The sequence below is a fragment of the Scyliorhinus canicula genome, chromosome 3, assembly GCF_902713615.1.
Source record: "Scyliorhinus canicula chromosome 3, sScyCan1.1, whole genome shotgun sequence".
Taxonomy (NCBI): domain Eukaryota; kingdom Metazoa; phylum Chordata; class Chondrichthyes; order Carcharhiniformes; family Scyliorhinidae; genus Scyliorhinus; species Scyliorhinus canicula.
The window spans coordinates 74,619,670-74,637,791 of NC_052148.1; the positions used below are offsets into that span (position 1 = coordinate 74,619,670).

Sequence of the window (18,122 nt, forward strand, 5' to 3'; positions counted from 1 at the left end):
TGTAGGTTCCGCCACCGTCACTCAGCTCCTGACCTCATTACAGCCTTGGTTCAAACATGGACAAAAGAGCTGAATGCCAGAGGTGATGTGAGAGTGATTGCCCCTGACATCAAGGCACCATTTTGATCAAGGAGCCCTAGCTGAACTGGAGTCATTGGGGAATAAGGGAGAAAGCTCTCTACTGGTTGGAGTCATACCTGGCACAAAGGAAGATGGTTGTGGTGGTTGGAGGTCAATCATCTCAGCTCCAGGACATCACTTCAGGAGTTCCTCAGGGTAGTGTCCTAAGCCCAACCATCTTCAGCTGCTTCATCAATGACCTCTCTTCCATCATGAGGTCAGAAATGGGATGTTTGCGGATGACTGCACAATGTTCAGCACCATTCGTGCAGTCACCCGATAATGAAGCAGTCCATGTCCAAATGCAGCAAGGCCTGGACAATATCCAAGCTTGGGCTGACAAATGGTAAGTTGCATTTGTGCCACACAAGTGCCAGTCAATGACCATTTCCCACAAGAAAGGATCTAACCACCACCCCATGACATTTAATGGCATTACCATTGCTGAATCCCTCACAATCAATATCCTGAGGGTTACCATTGACGAGAAACTGAACTGAACTAACCAAATTAATACGGTGGCTACCAGGGCAGGTCAAAGGCTAGGAATCCTACGGTGACAAACTCACCTACTCACTCCCCTTAGCCTGTCCACCATCTAAAAGGCACCAGTTAGGATTGTGATGGAATACTCTCCACTGCCTGGATGGGTGCAGCTCCACCAACACTCAAGAACTCAATACCATCCAGGACAAAGCAGCCAGCTTGATTGCTCCCCCTTCCACAAACATTCAAACCTCCACCTACAACAGTAAAAGCAGTGAGTACGTGCTACAAGATGAACTGCTGTAACTCACCAAGGTTCCTTCAGCAGCACCTTCCATACCCATGACCAGTACCATCTAGAAGGATAAGGGCAGCAGATACCTGGGAACCCCACCACCTGGAGGTTCCCCTCCAAGTCACTCACCACTCTGACTTCGAAATATATCGCTGCTCCTTCACTGTCACTGGGGCAACATCCCTCCCTCCCTAACAGCACAGTAGGTGTACCTACACCACATGGAATGCTTCAGTTCAAGGATGTAGCTCACCACCACCCTCTCAAGTGATGGGCAACAAATGCTGGCATAGCCAGCAACACACACATCCCATGAATTAATAATGAAATTATTTATTTATTTTTTAAATGTATTTTATTACAAACTTGTATCAAAGCAGGTTACAGCGAGTAAACACCCCGGGAAACATGCTTCCCAACAATCAACTATACAGTCTGTATAGATTTCCCCCCTTTTTCACACCCCCTCTCCCCATCACCTCCCCCCACCCCCCCCCCCCTCCGTGACGAATAGCTCCTCAAACACGGTCACAAACATACCCCACATTTTCTCAAACTCAGCCGCTGTGCCCTTTAACTCATACTTTACCTTCTCTAACCGCAGGAAGTCGTACAGGTCACCCAGCCATGCTGCTACCCCCGGTGGCGATGCCGACCTCCACTCCAACAAAATTTGTCGCTGTGCAATCAGTGAGGCGAAGGCCACGACATCGGCCTTCCTCCTCTCCATCAGCTCCGGCTTCTCTGAACCCCAAATATCGCCGCCAAGGGTCCGGGCCCACCTCCTCCTCCACTATCCTGGCTAAGACCGCGAACACTCACGCCCAGATTCTTCCCACTTTTTTACAACCCCAAAACATGTGCGCTTGATTCGCTGGCCCCCGCCCACACCTCTCACACTCATCTGCTACCCCCTGAAAGAACCCACTCATTCTCACCCGTGTCATATGGATGAGCCTCATACAGTATGAAATAATTTACATAAGGGGCAGCATTGTAGCATTGTGGATAGCACAATTGCTTCACAGCTCCCGGGTCCCAGGTTCGATTCCGGCTTGGGTCACTGTCTGTGCGGAATCTGCACATCCTCCCCGTGTGTGCGTGGGTTTCCTCCGGGTGCTCCGGTTTCCTCCCACAGTCCAAAGATGTGCAGGTTAGGTGGATTGGCCATGATAAATTGCCCTTAGTGTCCAAAATTGCCCTTAGTGTTGGGTGGGGTTACTGGGTTATGGGATAGGGTGGAGGTGTTGACCTTGGGTAGGGTGCTCTTTCCAAGAGCCGGTGTAGACACGGTGGGCCGAATGGCCTCCTTCTGCACTGTAAATTCTATGGTAATCTATGGTAATTTCAGAACTGATCCTGTTCTCATCCAAAGTCTATTAATGCACATTTACTCTCCTGGATTGCCAAGGCTGAAAGCTCCAGACCATTGCCACTTACTGCGCTAAACAACAGTTCCTCAACCCTTGCATCTCTTGCCTCAACTCTTAAATCTCCTGGTCTTTGTATTATCAGCTAATGGGAACAGTTATTTTTTTCTCTCCCTAAATGTGTCATAGCCTGGAATTGTCTGCTTCCGCAAGAGGCTTGGAAGGAACTGAATGGGCCTGAAAATCTGGTCGATTGGTGTTTGGACTGTTACCCGACACCTTCGCTGGAAGCAAGTTCCGGGTTTCATTGTTGATCTTCCTATCCCATCTCCGCTGGAGTCCCTTAAGTGGCCCAGTTACCACCACTTAGGAGTCTTTTCCCATCTCTGCTGCAATCTTCCTAACTCCAGTCATGCCTGCTGACATGCAGCCTACACGCCTGGCCAGACTGTGTGGGTTGTATGTCGGCTGGTGGGGGTGGGTGAGGGTGGTCCCTTGCTCATGTAGAGATTAGTGCATGATATAGGTACCCTAATCTATGCATGACCGAGGACATGGATGTGGAGCAGGGGCTGGATGCTGACAGCCACCCCCCTTCCCTTGCTGCTGTCCTCCACTGCCCCCCTCTCCCCATAAGTTCTTCTACCCCATGAGACCCCCACACCCAACAGCACTTGCCTTTCTCCTGGATGTCTCCTCCATCCTGGTACACTGGAGGGTTGTTCTTCCAACATCAGCCTCGGCTTCCTCCGAGGCAGAGCTCAGCACAGGAATCGCTGGCCTCTGATTGTCCTGCCTTGGGTTTGTGTCATCTAAGGAGTACTGGCTCCGGTCCCCTATCTTTCCTTTTCTTGGAATGCAGAGAACACCCCCTCCTTCAAGATCACCCATTATTCTTTTACAGTTTTTCTTGTCACTCTTTCAGTTCATTTTACCCTGGCTGGTTTAGCCATCTAAGATGGCCACCTACAAAGGACCATGAGAATTTTGGCCAACCCAGGACTCAGACAGATACACAGCCTATGTGTATTTAAAACACAGGTAACCAGACCTGATCGAAACCCCCGCTCGTTTGCATTTTAATGGCCCATTTTCCCAGGACAATACAACTCCAATCAAGCAACCAGTACAGCCACAGACTGATTAGCGTCAGTCCCCTTACTCAGAAAGCACAACTGCCAAGGTCAATGACCGCTAAGGACCCACTCAGCTACCAAGGCACCCACCCCTTTATTGGCCGAAATCGAAGACAGTGATCAGAGCCCTGTCGAACTATTGGGTCCAAGGTTAAGGACCGCCCCAAAGAGCGCAAAATCCCAGAGGGATAAAAGAGAGCACAGCCATGTGTTCTGTCTCTTTTGGATCTGACCTGTGCCAACCCAATCGTAGCAGGAACAGCCAGCCAAGTTCAAGACCAACGATCACTACCTGAGGAATGAGCCCAGCAGAGACAGAGCCACTTTCTTCGAACCAGCCAAGTGAAATCCAGATAAAGGCCTTATCCATTTGCACAGTGCCGGTCGCCCTGAAGTTAAGTATAGTTTATTGTAGCTGATAGGTGTAGTTTAACTCGTAGTAGATATTGTGTTTGCATGTCAAAATAACTCTTGTGGATGTAAATAAACCATCTTTTGAACTAACTAACTGGTTGTGTAGTCATTTGATCGATATAAGGGAAGGCTTGTGGTTCACCAATGTCATTAATATTAGCAACGTATTAGCGGCGCTGTTGGGATTGAAATGGGCAACACTGGTTCTCCTCTTGTCCCGTTGAAGCTAGCACCCTTCCAATTTAGAAGTGTGAAATCTTGCTTGTTTTGTGTTTTTGGAGTTCCCATCATAGAGACAAAAATATTACAAAGTTATTTTAGCAAATCAACTCAAGTCACTGAACCAAGGACTTTGGCCCTTAAATATTGATTGATTGTAATCACTCCTATTTCAGGCGGCTTCACTTGATTGTCTGCAGCAGAGGGAATGTCTCACTATTTGGTGAGTGAATGGAGATTCAGCAGGTTAATGTCCTTTTCATGTTGATTTCACACGTGCTGCTTGTTTATTCAACAGCTTCTTCCACGAGCAGATCTTTGAATTTCGGTTTTAGAATTCGAGTCACTGGGTATTCCTTTTAGGGAACAAAGATTTTCTGTCTTTTAATCAATAAACGTATTTGTCAATTACTTATTTGTCAATGTACTTTGTCGATTATTCTTTTTGGCTACTGTGTACTTCCCTTGGCCGCAGAAAAATACTTTTCACTGTTTTTCGGTACATGTGACAATAAATCAATTAATTTACATTTTTGATGGTTTGGTTTTGAATGACAGTAATGCATTAGACCATAAGACATAGGAGCAGAATTAGGCCACTCGGCCCATAGAGTCTGCTCCAGCATTCAATCATGGCTGATATTCTCTCATCCCCATTCTTCTGCCTTCTCCCATAACCCTGATCCCCTTATTAATCAAGAACCTATCTATCTCTGTCTTAAAGACACTCAGACACTCACTTAAGAAGGCCACAGCCTTCTGTGACAAAGAGTTCCACAGATTCACCACCTTCTGGCTGAAGAAATTCCTCCTCGTCTCTGTTTTAAAGGATCGTCCCTTTAGTCTGAGATGGTGTCCTCTGCTTCTAGTGTTTCCTACAAGTGGAAACATCCTCTCCACATCCATTCTATCCTCGCAGTATCCTGTAAGTTTTAATAAGATCCCCCCTCATCCTTCTTAGCTCCCATGAGTACAGACCCAGAATCCTCAACCGTTCCTCATCTCCAAGAATTTCCATGAACTGCACTGTTGGGCTGTTGCAAAGATCACCCAGGTTGTATTTCTGCACTTATTTTTTTCACTTCAGCACAAAGTGATTGAAGTTCAAGAAATGACTTCATGCTGTTTGTAGAAATGGCTGAAAATGGATTATTAATGGTCCATGGAACAGGTCAATAATTGTGGGCCACTTTGTGTAAAGAATGATTCTTAACAGCCTCAAAAATCCTTAACAACAAAGGTTTAAGAATATTATCAGGCAGGAGGTTTGCTGATACAGATGCAGCTGAACGTGAAACACACTGGGTAAAATCTGAACAAACATGTTTCTGGATACTGTTATTTAGATCTCTGAATCCAATATCCGACTGGGGATTTCTTAGCTGTTACAACACTGGCTGTATGCCCACCAGCAGCAACGTGCAGGGTTGATTAGAACTTTAATTAACCTTCTCTCAAATTACAGAACAAAACAATTTCATACTAAAATGTGTTTTTTCATCGAATTTACAGTGCAGGAGGAGGCCATTCGGCCCATCGATGCTGCTCCCGCCCTAGGAAAGAGTACCCTACTTAAGGCAGCACTGCACCCTATCCCTGTGACCCAGTAACCCCACCTAACCTTTTTTGTGGACACTAAGGGCAATTTAGCATGGCCAGTCCACCTAACCTGTACATCTTTGGACTGTGGGAGGAAACCAGAGCACCCGGAGGAAACCCACGCAGACATAGGGCGAACGTACAGATTCCGCACAGACAGTGACCCAAGACAGGAATCAAATCTGGGACGCTGGAGCTGTGAAGAAACAGTGCTAACCACTGTGTTACCGTGCCACCCTTTCAAAATGTAATTTTGTAATGTTACACGTGTAGTAATCTCTGTATGTGTTAATACATGTTCAGTGAATGCAAAGTAAGTACAGACAGATGATCACTAGATGGCAACACTAACAGGAGCTATATAAGGAGTTTCCCGCTCTTTCTTTCGTTAGTGTGTGTGGAGATCAGCTAGAGTGAAGATGTGATCAGATCAGAGTGTAGTTTATTATCACCATTTTTAGTTTAATCTAAACTTACTTATTTGTTTTACTAGTCTAGTATTAAAGTGAAAGAACTCACAAGTTTATTATATATTACTCAATAACTAATTTGTCATCACCTGGAAGACTTCGACTATTTCTCATCAGAATTCAATACAACTCGGCAAGACAAAAGAGTAATATTTATATTACAATTCAGTAATATAACAACACGCAGCTTCACTTCTAAAAAAAAACCTTGGGCAGGATTCTCCGTCCCGCCAGACCCGTTTTCCTGTGCAGCATGCTTCCACCGGCAGTGGGATTCTCTGTTCCTGCAGCCAGCCAATGGGGTTTCCCATTGTGGCTACCCCCACGCCATTAAGGAACTCAGGGCGTGGACGTGCTGCCAGTGAAGTGGAGGATCCCGTTGACGGAGAATCCCGCAGCTTATCATCTTCAACCAATTAAACTGAAATTGGTTTTATTTGAAAAATAAGATAGCCAGATTTTTACAGATCTATTCTAGCCTAGAGGTATCAGCCCTGGATTGGGGGTGACACTCCCACTTCTAAGTCAAAAGCTGGTGGGTTGAAATTCCACGCCTGAAATTTAAGCATATAATCTAGACTGCTATTTCTGAGCACTACTGAGGGAATGCTGCACTATTGGAGATCCTGCCTTTTTTGGATGAGATGTTAATCAGACAAGGGGCTGAATTTTCCAGTTCGAGTCATGAGGCTGGACATTTTCCTGGACAAGTCTAATTCCAATTAGAGGAAGCAGGAGGCTTAGCTGAGAACATAGGAGGGCCAGTAAGAGCATGTAAAGTAGTTATGGACAACCTAGGCTAGTGGGTGGTCCACATTAATAACCCTCCTTCTCAGTGAGCCGCAAGATTGAAATCAGGCTCCTTCACTAACCATGGCCCATGATTCAGATTAAATGCGTTTAATACACCCCAAATATTTCATAATGAGTTTTAGAAAATGCTGATTCATTCTTTTATTACTAAAGTAAGTAAAGAAAAGTAAAGTAATCATAGCCCAGATAACCATAGGCTTTGCCATTTGAGAGGGCGAGCTGACTGGTGGTGATTTAACTTGAGGGTCACCACTCCTCAGGTGAGGGGCAAGTTTGAGAAGGCGGAGCCTTCATGAATAATCTTATTAGAACTGTCATCCATGTCAAATGGTAAAAACGACTCTCACCGTCAATGTTGTGTGCAATCAGCATGCACCGCACTTCAGTTGCCTTTTCTTAACATGTGTATCACTTCAGTGGCAGGGAACAAAACTATGTGGATATAAGTCAGCAGAATGTGTGAACTCTGCGATGGGCAAGTCAACAAAGTGTCTCGTGGGCCACACTCAGAACCCTGATGGGCCGCATGTAGTCCCTGGGACACAGGGCACAAGTTACCCACCACTGGGTACCACTGACTCACTGTCAATGCTGTGTTCTACTGAGGTGAATGGAGATGGAGAAGGTGGCAGAAGATGAAGGCACCACCCTGCTGATGGGACTGGCAGCCAATCCCTGATGCCCGCAGTCCCCAGTGAATCTATCTGTGGGTGACCTATAAACACTTCTGAGCATTTGTCTGCAGATATGCTGAGGATCTCTAATTTTGTTGTTTAAAATGACCACAACATGTGAATCTCACGATTCTCTGACCTCTCCTTTTGCTCTCGCCTACTGTGAATAGAGGAGCAGTGGACCCAGTGAGGATACCATAGCTAAACTGCCCCCAGAAGTAACTTTTTTAAAGATTTAGAGCACCCGATTCATTTTTCCAATTAAGGGGTAATTTAGCGTGGCCAATCCGCCTACCTGCACATCTTTGGGTTCTGGGGGCAAAATCCACGCAAACACAGGCAGAATGTGCAAACGATATGGGCAGCATGGTAGCACAATGGTTAGCATGGTTGCTTCAGAACACCAGGGTCCCAGATTCGATTCCCAGCTTGGGTCACTGTCTGTGCGGAGTATGCACGTTCTCCCCGTGTGTGCGTGGGTTTCCTCCGGGTGCTCCGGTTTCCTCCCACAGTCCAAAGGTGTGCAGGTTAGGTGGATTGGCCATGCTAAATTGCCCTTAGTGTCCAAAAAAAAGGTTAGGTGGGGTTACTGGGTTACAGGGAGAGGGTGGAGGTGTGGGGCTTAAGTAGGGTACTCTTTCCAAGAGCCAGTGTAGACACGGTGGGCCGAATGGCCTCCTTCTGCACTGTAAACTCTATGATTCTATGAAACTCCACACAGACAGTGACCCAGGGCCGGGATCGAACCTGGGACCACAACGCCATGAGGCAGAGTGCTAATCACTGCGCCACCGTGCTGCACCCCCCCCCCCCCCCCCCCCAAAGAAGTACTTTCATTGACTTCCCACTACAGCTAGACAAGTTGCAGTCACTGCTCTGAAGCAACTTCTGGTAAAAGTGTGAGGGGACGGATGCCATTGTTCGTCATTTTTCTGACACCCCCACAAACCCACCTTCAAAGCATTGAGATAATTCATCCTCCATACCTGGACTGACAGATGGATGTAAAAGATTTATGCCACTATTGGAATGGAAAAGATTCTATGCCACTATTTGAAGAACAGTCTGGCTAACATATATCCCTCAATTAACAACTAGAACAAATTATCTGGTGACTTATTGCATTGCTGTTTGTAGGACATTGCTTGGTGCAAATTTGCAGCTGTTTTAACTGCCCCATATTACAACAAGGACTATTCGTACAAAGTAAATCATTGACTTGGTTGCATTTTATGATGTCTTGAGGCCATGAACAGTGGAAGGTAAATGCCAGTTTTTCATTCTGGGTGTGCTTGAATTGATCTGCTGCACATTAGATTCTTGTATGCTGACGATTCCTAATTGTCTCTTTGTAGATCACTATCAAGCATAGTAAGGTTGTGAACAAATAGTCAAGTTAGCCAATGGAAACCATGCCACAAGTGAACAGTTACCTGTTCTCCTTGCGTCCTGTACGATAGAACATAGAACATAGAACAGTACAGCTCAGAACAGGCACTTTGGCCCTCGATGTTGTGCCGAGCAATGATCACCCCACTCAAACTCATGTATCCACCCTATACCCGCAACCCAACAACCCCCCCCCCCCCCCCAACCTTACTTTTTAGGACACTACGGGCAATTTAGCATGGCCAATCCACCTAACCCGCACATCTTTGGACTGTGGGAGGAAACCGGAGCACCCGGAAGAAGCCCACGCACACACGGGGAGGACGTGCAGACTCCGCACAGACAGTGACTCAGCCGGGCGATAACGTATTCTGTTCTGTTCATGCTGTATTCAATTACACACTGGTTCATGTGGAATTCCACTAAATGATAAATTAAATAATGCTCCACGGAAAAAAATCCTAATTTGTGCTTGCACAATTAAAGATGGGATAATTTTTAAACTAAAACCGATTCTTTTCCAAAAGAACTCTGAAGATAAGTGTATTTATTCCAGATTTTAAGATTAATCATAATAATTATTAGAAGAAGTGTACCAAACAATTTTCCACATCTTTACAGTTTTATGTATCAAGGAGTGCCTGGTTCATTTTGTAGGTGATTAAGTTGCAATATTTAGTGACATAAAAAAATAAGAAATAGGACATTTGACCATTGAGCCAGCTCTGCCATTGGATCTCATGTGGCCTCAACTCTACTTTCCTGCCTGTCTCCCCCCCATAATCCTTGACTGACCTATCAATCAAAAGTCTGTCTAGCTCAGCCTTGAATATATTTGATGATCCAGCCTCCACTGTCTGCTTGGGAAGAGAATTCCAAACATAACCATCTCCTGAGAGAAGAAAAAGCTCCTCATAAATCAAGAGACATCTCAAGCTGTGCTCCTGAGTTCTTGATTCTCCCATGAGAGGAAACATTCTCTCAGATTCTACCCTGTCGAGTCCCCTCAGAATTTTATATGTTACAGTGAGGAACAGCTCTCACCCTTCCAAACTCTAATGCGTAGAGGCCCAGCCTCATAAAACAACCCCTTCATCCCAGGAATCAGCCCAGTCAACATAAAAAGAAAATGTTCCTAATTATGGAGTAAATGCCCTTTATTCTCCATTGCGCCATTTCAATACTAGTAAGCTTTAAATTTTATAGCATGCTTAAAAAAGATATCGAAGGAATAATTTTCAACAGTCATAGAATTATCACCAGTAGTTCAACTAAATCCTGTAAGACTTTAAAACTTGTCCTTCCTTTGCATTTGAATTATTTAGATTTAATATTATTCTGGGGTATTTTTGGAAGATGAGAATATTTTAGCCTCATTTGTCCTCTCCCTTTGTTTGAAACTTGTTGAGATGGATGACTTCCTCGCAAACGTTTGCTGATACGACTCTAAAAATTGCCACCATGCAAGCATGAGAGATCCTTCTCCTGCTCAACTTTCTCTTGCTCATACCTTGAGGAGAGCTCTTGTCATTCAGTCAGTAGCTCCCCCACAAGCGTTAATTAGGAATTTAGCGTGTGGTTTTTCTTTATTCATCCATGAGATGTGGATGCTGCTGGCCCATCCCTAATTTCCCTTGAACTGAGTGGCTTGCTCGGACATTTCAGATGGCAGTGAAGAGTCAACCACATTGTTGATGGTCTACAATTACATGTTGGCCAGACCAGGTAAGGATGGCAGATTTCCTTCCTTAAAGGACACTACTGCTGTGGTGGTATTTGAACCTGGATCCCCAGAACATTACCCTGGGTCTCTGGATTGCTAATCCTCTGAAAATACCACTATGCCAATACTTCCTCTAGTCTTGAGAAAGAACGTACAGCATGCGGCACAAAGTTTTATTTAACAAATTCTAAACAGTTTTCTTGTGCAAGAATAATATTCCACAAGACATTCCATGCTACAACCATATAAATTAATAACATTCTCAGTGGATATGGTGCCAATTTATGCCAATCCATCAAAGTTAGATGTAAGATATTTTGTTGTAAGAAGTTTTGGGCTGGATTTTTATTTAGCGGCTGGGAGCCTAACGTCAGGAACAAATCCGAGTCCAGACACTGCACCATGGTGGAAATATGCATCAACACAATTTTTTAGGATTGGCCAAATAATGGTCAGACGGTGCGCTCACCATCCAATTAATAATGGTGGTGTGGCTGCTGATGGTGTTAGGCCATGAGGAGGCCCTCCAGCACTGAGGGGGTGGCAGTTTGTTGATGCAGGTAAGAGAGAGCACCTCCATCTCTCAGTGCATTTTACACACGATAAAAAAGAAAGGCCATGGCAGCTGGACCATGATTGTGGAGGGGAAGACTCTTGGCCTGCAGCTGCAGTGGTGGCCATGTTGGCATGGCCTATGCAGGAGGGCATTGGGAGCTTAAAATTCCCTACCCAATACCTCACCTCCCCTGCACCACCACCACCCACTCTCCCTCCCCATTTCCTCAGCCTACCTCCAACCCCTGGCCTGCCACCCAGGAGGCCAGATCCAGATGCCACGGGGCCCAAGTGAAGAATTCCAGTTGTCCCACTATAAAGACTTCTTGTCATCCTGTCCCCGTAATCCCTTCTCCCTCTATCAAGACTCAGCTGGACAGCATCCCTACTAACTGCTTTGGCCAATCCGTGTGGTTCAAGCTCCACATTCTCACCACTTTCTATAGTCACTATGTTGATAGGAAACTATATAATAAATAAACAGAAGAAATGAGAGAACAGCCTAATTTGGTCAGTTGCATCTGTTATAGTCAACAGGTTAATCGACACTGTTAGTACCTAGGATCACGGCTGGCTGCCCATGAACTGAGCAAAACAGGAAAGTTTATTGTTTTTGGTGCAGTTGTGCTTCAACCGATTGATGCCTGAAAATCTTAATTATGCTCCTCGCACAATGATTTTAATCATTGCATTGATGAATAAATAACAGTTGCTGTAGAATATCAGTTGCATTAAGTAAGTGAGGAGACAAAATACTTCATAAGTAACAAAGTCTAAGTGGTACAAAGTTTTCACCTCCCACATATGGTACTTTACATAGTAATCTTAACAAGGCTATTAGAAAAATGCAGAATAATTTAACAATTTCCCCTGCCCAGTGAGAGGCTTTCAGGATAAACAGCATTCGATTATTTCTTAAGTATTTATGTTTCTTCTATTTCCTCTTACTTGCCCCTTTGCACCAGACCCGATTATAAAGACAGAAGGATTTTCCTGTTTGTGCAGCTGCATTGCCACATCTTGTATCAGGTCTGACTGAATCTCAAATCCAATGTTTCACACACCATTTCTCCCGCTGTCATGCCTTGTCATCACCAGGCAGTGTCATTAGTGACTCTGCATTTGCATCGGAAGTTTACAAACTCAATCATTTGTTGCTGAGGTTACTGGGGTTACTGACATGTGGATCAGGCTATACTTTCTTGTTGATCCGCTGCTGAGGCTCTAAGCTCTGGAATTCCTTTCTTTAACTCCATAGAATCCCTATAGTGCAGAAGGAGAACGTTCAGCCCATCATGTCTGCATTGCTCCTTTGAAAGAGCTCCCCCATGCAGGCCTACTCCCCTGTTCTGCCCCCCAAACCCTGTAATACTTCCAAAGCTGCATATTTTTTGACACACTAAGGGACAATTTAGCATGGCTAATCCACCGAACCTGCACATCCTTTGGACTGTGGGAGGAAACAGGAGCACCTGGAGGAAACCCATGCTGACACGTGGCGAATATGCAAACTCCACACAGTCAACCCAAGGCTGAAATTGAACCTGGGTCCTTAGTGCCATGAGGCAGCAGTGCTAACCACTGTGCAACTGTGCCATCCTAAGCTTCTTTGATTTCGACTGCTCTCTCACCTTCTATGTGATCAAATTTGATCCTAAAATTAACTTTTATCATGGTACTGAACTGCTACTGCATGATTGAAAGACAAATATTACAATGGAACTCAAACCATTCTATAATAAAATGTCCCAGTGATTAACTAGACTAGAGAATTATATCACTTGGATTTATACCTGGCTTCCCCTCACATATCTCCCACTTTCTTACACCCAGCTTCCCGCAAGGACTCTCATTCTTCCAACTTCTCCGTCTCTGCCAGATAATGCGAATTTCTATCACGGCACTTCCAGTATGCCTTCCTTTTTCTCAGCCGAGGATTATTCCCACCATGGTTAATAGGGTCCTTGACTCTGTCTGTTCCATTTCCTGCCCATCTGCTCTCACCCACCCCCCACTCCGAGGTCACAATTTGACACCACGTGTCTGTACCTTCTCACAGCGCCTGCCGTGCAAGCGGAGGAAATGCAACAGCTGCTCTTTTACCTTCTCCGCTCTCACCATCTAAGACCCCAAGCATATCTTCCAATCACGTCAAAGTGCGGTTTACTTGTACCTCTTTCTATTTAGTTACAGTGCATTCACTGCTTACTCTGTGGTCTGTTCTACACTGGTGATATCAAACACAGATTGAATGATTGCTTTGCAAAACATCTCCATTTACACCTCAAGAATGACCCCAAGCTTCTGGTGGGCTGTCATTTTAATTCTTCACTCCACTCCCACTCTGCTCGGCTTCCTACTCAGTTCTAATGAACAGTAAGAAGTCTTACAACACCAGGTTAAAGTCCAACAGGTTTGTTTCAAACACGAGCTTTCGGAGCACGGCTCCTTCTTCAGGTGAATGGATGAATTCTAATTCTAATGAAGTTCTAATGAAGATCGTAGCCATGATGTGGAGATGTCATCATTGGACTGGGGTGAGCACAGTAAGAAGTCTTACAACACCAGGTTAAACACCAGGTTTCAACAACTTTAGATCAGAAACTCTGCCCCTTTTCTTGAATGGGAGTTGTTGGTGGTGACTTTACTTTTCCCATTTACACCTCCCCAAGAAACATTGGGCGGAGAATAGCTCCCGATGCCAAAATTGCAGCAGGTGCTGATTTTGTGCCGAATTGCGATGCTCCACCCCCTCCAAATCAGCATCATTGAGGCACGCGCACCATGTGTAGTTGCAACCGCGTTCGCATCTCATTATCAGGCCCACCACGATGTTCTGCCTCCAATGGGCCATGTTCCCAATGGCACGGGCCACGTGTGGTCTCAACAGACATGCACCTAGCATGGTGGCTGCAGAGAGCGAGAGGGCGTATGAACAGTGTCCAGCACCGCCATACTTGCATTTATTAAGCGCCGGGCATGACCTGAAGATATTTTCAAAGCACGTTGTAGCCAATGAAGAGCAGCATCATTTGCTGTCAATTTGGCAACAGGTTTTAGCATCTGACTTGACTGAGATAACCGTCAGTTACTAAACTCACGATGGGGTAATGCTATGAAGTCTTGATGCTATCATAACAACCCTGTGAGTGTTCTGGAGAATTATTTGATTACTTATAAGAGCCATTCTAAGTATAAGAGAAATGTAACTATAATGAATATTCAGGCTAGGTCCAGACAAAGGCTATTCCAATTTATGATGATTGTAATTTTGGCACTATATAACTGTGTTAAGTAACAATTGTACCTGAGACCAGGGAAGGTGTCAGGCCCTTCTCTACATCTGAAAACCAAGTGAGATGAGGTGGCGTTTTGAGTGCTTTAACAACACTTTGACTTTCAGGTTCAGGTGCCTCGCTCGCAGGAGTCACAGCAAGATCAGAGGAAAATTAGCTGACTGTAAAAATGTAACTTTTCTGTGGACACCTCGTGAACCAGGAGCGGTGTGCTCTCCTTTGTTCTGCAAAGTGCCCAGAGCCTCCCCAGCCCTGGTCTTACATGACCTTCCCACAATGGGATTTCAGAAACATTGGAACCTATGAGCTGCCAACAGCCTTCTGCTGCACTACCTTTTTTGTCAGGAACCATTTCCTCAGCATTCTTGGGGTTCCAAAAATTTTTTTCTCTTGTCTGCCACGTCAGAAATCACTCCTTCCAGTTTTGTGTGAGAAACTGCCCTACTTTATCCAAATGAGAATGGAGGCAAAATAGTCCAGACGTGATGCTGAGCTGCCCATTGGTGTTTATGTCCTACACCATGCCTCTGCTATCCTCCAAATGCATCCATAGTTAAATTCAACTACTCTGCATTAACATCCCAAAATGCAACTAACAATGGAACATGGAACAATGGGGTGGCACGGTAGCGCAGTGGTTAGCACTGCTGCTTCACATCGCCAGGGACCCGGGTTCAGTTTCTGGCTTTGGTCACTGTCTGTGTGGAGCCTGCACGTTCTTCCTATGTCTGAGGGGGTTTCCTCCGGATGCTCCGGTTTCCTCCCACAAGACCCGAAAGGCATGCTGTTAGGTGAATTCTCTCTCAGTGAACCTGAACAGGTCCCGGAGTGTGGTGACTCGGGGCTTTTCACAGTAACTTCATTGCAATGTCACTGTAAGCCTACTTGTGACAATAAAGATTATTATTATTATCAGATAAGCGATAGACAAGTGAGAAAAGAGGTGTGGAAAAGAGCATGACAAATCCTCCAAGGTTTGGGCTACCATCCTCTCAGGTTTCAAAACAGCTCCTGAGAACTTTCAAGGTTCATTAAGGAGGTACAGCATCAAAAAAGACTACCGATTTAGCAAGAAGTTCAGTGACTTTTTTTAAGTTGCTCGGACCTTGTTTGGGGCTTTTAATTGAAGAGCTATTCAAGCATGGAAAGGAACACATAGAGAGGTAAAACAAGAAACTGTAGTGCAGAGGAAGCATTGCCAAAAAAGCAACAACATTAAGAAGGAAGAAATGAAATGTATGCTGCGTGTAGTGTCATACAATACATACATAATTAGATCATTACCTCAAGACATCTCAACATGCTTCACAACCAATGAATTACATTTGAACGCAGCCATTGTTGTAATGTAGGGAAACGAGACAGACTATTCAAGCACAATAGATGCCATGAATAAGGCTAGTAAGCATAAAACTTGTTTTAGTGATAGTGTCCAGGGTATCAGGAGAACCCTCCTGCTCTTTCTCATGGGATCTTTTATATTCATCGGAAATGGTGGATGCAACTTTCTCATCCAAAAGATGGTACCTCTGAAAATTTAGCACGCCCTCTGCTTTGTGTATATTATATATGCGTATATGTTTTCATGTGTGTGTGTATATATATATATATAATAAATATATGTGTGTGCATGTAGTAAGACCTGTAGTGTTCTATTTTTCCTCAGTTGCTGGTGTCTTTATATATAAAGCAAAGTTACTATCTATATTACTTTGCAAAGGCAAAAAATAAAACTCGATTATTCTTTCTGTATATAGTGCTACATTTGACAGAGATTTTCCCTTATATATGCACCTTTAAAGAAAGTCTCTCAACAGACTATTTAGTTAAATACTTTTCTAGATCCTTATGTTTGTCCCTACAGGGAAGTACATGAAGACCCAGGGAAAAGTGACCATTGACAAAAAGTGATTGTGTGGGTACACCAGCACAAATTGTGTATGGTTGCAAACAATTAATAATGACAACTACTGGCACAGAAATGGTCACTTGTACATGACTAAACACATTTTCACTCACAGGTTCAATTTACATTCTAGAGCATGATACTAGCACCTCAACAAACTGGTGTGATTAAAGAGTGGAAAAACTATATACAAAGATCCTGTCAGACTGTTTTATTCTCTTGAGATGTAAGACAGTCTTTGAATACAGCATTCAACAAGATAGCTTGGTATCTGAGTACTTTAAACCTCTTGTTAAAATGTACTGAAAATACAAAAAATATAATTGGAAACACATTAAACATGAAAGATTTTCATTCCTTTTCTTTTGAAAATATCTTGACATTGTAAGTTAACAACTAACTGCTGAAAGTAGATTTCTGAGATTGCAGAGGCAAATAGAGGAAATTAGTTTGTTCTTCCTTGTATGATTGTTAAATCAACCAACTATTCCTGTCTTTAGAGCAAATCGTCTTACCTTCGTGTTTTTCTTTATGCTCAGGATCTGGGTTTTTATCACATGCACCAGTTGTTAAAAGCTGGGCCAGTATCAGAAGCAATAATCTGTCCATTATAGGAGGTGTTCTACGATTTTGACTTAATGTTAAAAGCCTCGAGTGAGCTCACAGCCAACTCTTCTAGTTCCCTAAATCTATTCTGTTAATTTGTGGTCTCACTAACATCAAGAACTGCAGTACGCACTCTTCTGAAGGTCTGCTTCAATGGCTCTGCCTCCTCTCAAGCTTTCTGTTTTAAACGTCAAGTCAAATGGCATGCTGTATTAAATACCTACCAACAATTAAAGGTGATAGTCAGTCCTTGTGTCCACATTGCACTATTTTGCCAGACAAAAAATAAGCCTTTGCAGGAGAGTTATAGCATGTAATGTGATTCCACGTGCTGTACAACACTGATTGAGTGGTGGGAACAAAGTGCAGGATTAAAGGTGATTTTCTGGTACAGGGTGTCTTAAAGAGGAACAGCAGACTTTCTTGTCCTGCTAATTAATTTCATTCATATTTGAAAAATTAATGAATGTGTTGCAAAAGAAATGTCATAACAATTAGTTTGACAACATATTATTTGATTAATTTCAAAGTTTAAAAAAATCCTAATCATTAGAGGCAGGATTGTACGTCCCGCCTGACCCCTTTTCTAGCGTGGCACCCCCCCACTGACAGTGGGCTCCTCATTCCTGGCAGCCGGCCATTGGGGTTTCCCATTGGGGCCACCCCCACGCCGTCAGGAAATCCACGGGAGTGAGTGCGATGCTGGCAAAGTAGAGGATACTGCCGACCGAGAATTCTGTCCCAGATCTTTAGGGGAGGTAGTGGTGCAGTGATATTGTCACTGTGCTCACAATCCAGAGACCCAGGATAATGCTCCTGGAGCCTGGGTTCAGATCCCACAATGACACAGGCAGTACGGTAGCACCGTGGTTAGCACAGTTGCGTCACAGCTCCAGGGTCCCAGGTTCAATTCCCAGCTTGGGTGACTGTCTGTGCAGAGTCTGCACGTTATCCCCGTGTCTGCCTGGTTTTCCTCCGGGTGCTCCGGTTTCTCCCAAGTCCGAAGATGGGCAGGTTAGGTGGATTGGCCATGCTAAATTGCCCTTTAGTG

The 18,122-nt window shown here is 44.4% G+C and overlaps 1 protein-coding gene across 2 annotated transcripts in view; it reads right to left on the reverse strand.

Annotated features, from left to right (window-relative positions):
* ca9 (carbonic anhydrase IX) overlaps positions 1 to 17,246 on the reverse strand; it is a 191,918-nt gene extending 174,672 nt beyond the window's left edge. The window contains exon 1 of one of the 2 annotated variants that reach the window (XR_005459945.1): positions 16,981 to 17,246. Coding sequence is in view for 1 of the 2 variants with exons in the window: in XM_038790747.1 (XP_038646675.1) it covers positions 16,981 to 17,074 (94 nt within the window). In the remaining variant the exon portion in view is untranslated. The remainder of the gene's footprint in view (positions 1 to 16,980) is intronic. The other variant, XM_038790747.1, reaches the window with a different exon arrangement.
* Positions 17,247 to 18,122: the final 876 nt, after the last annotated feature.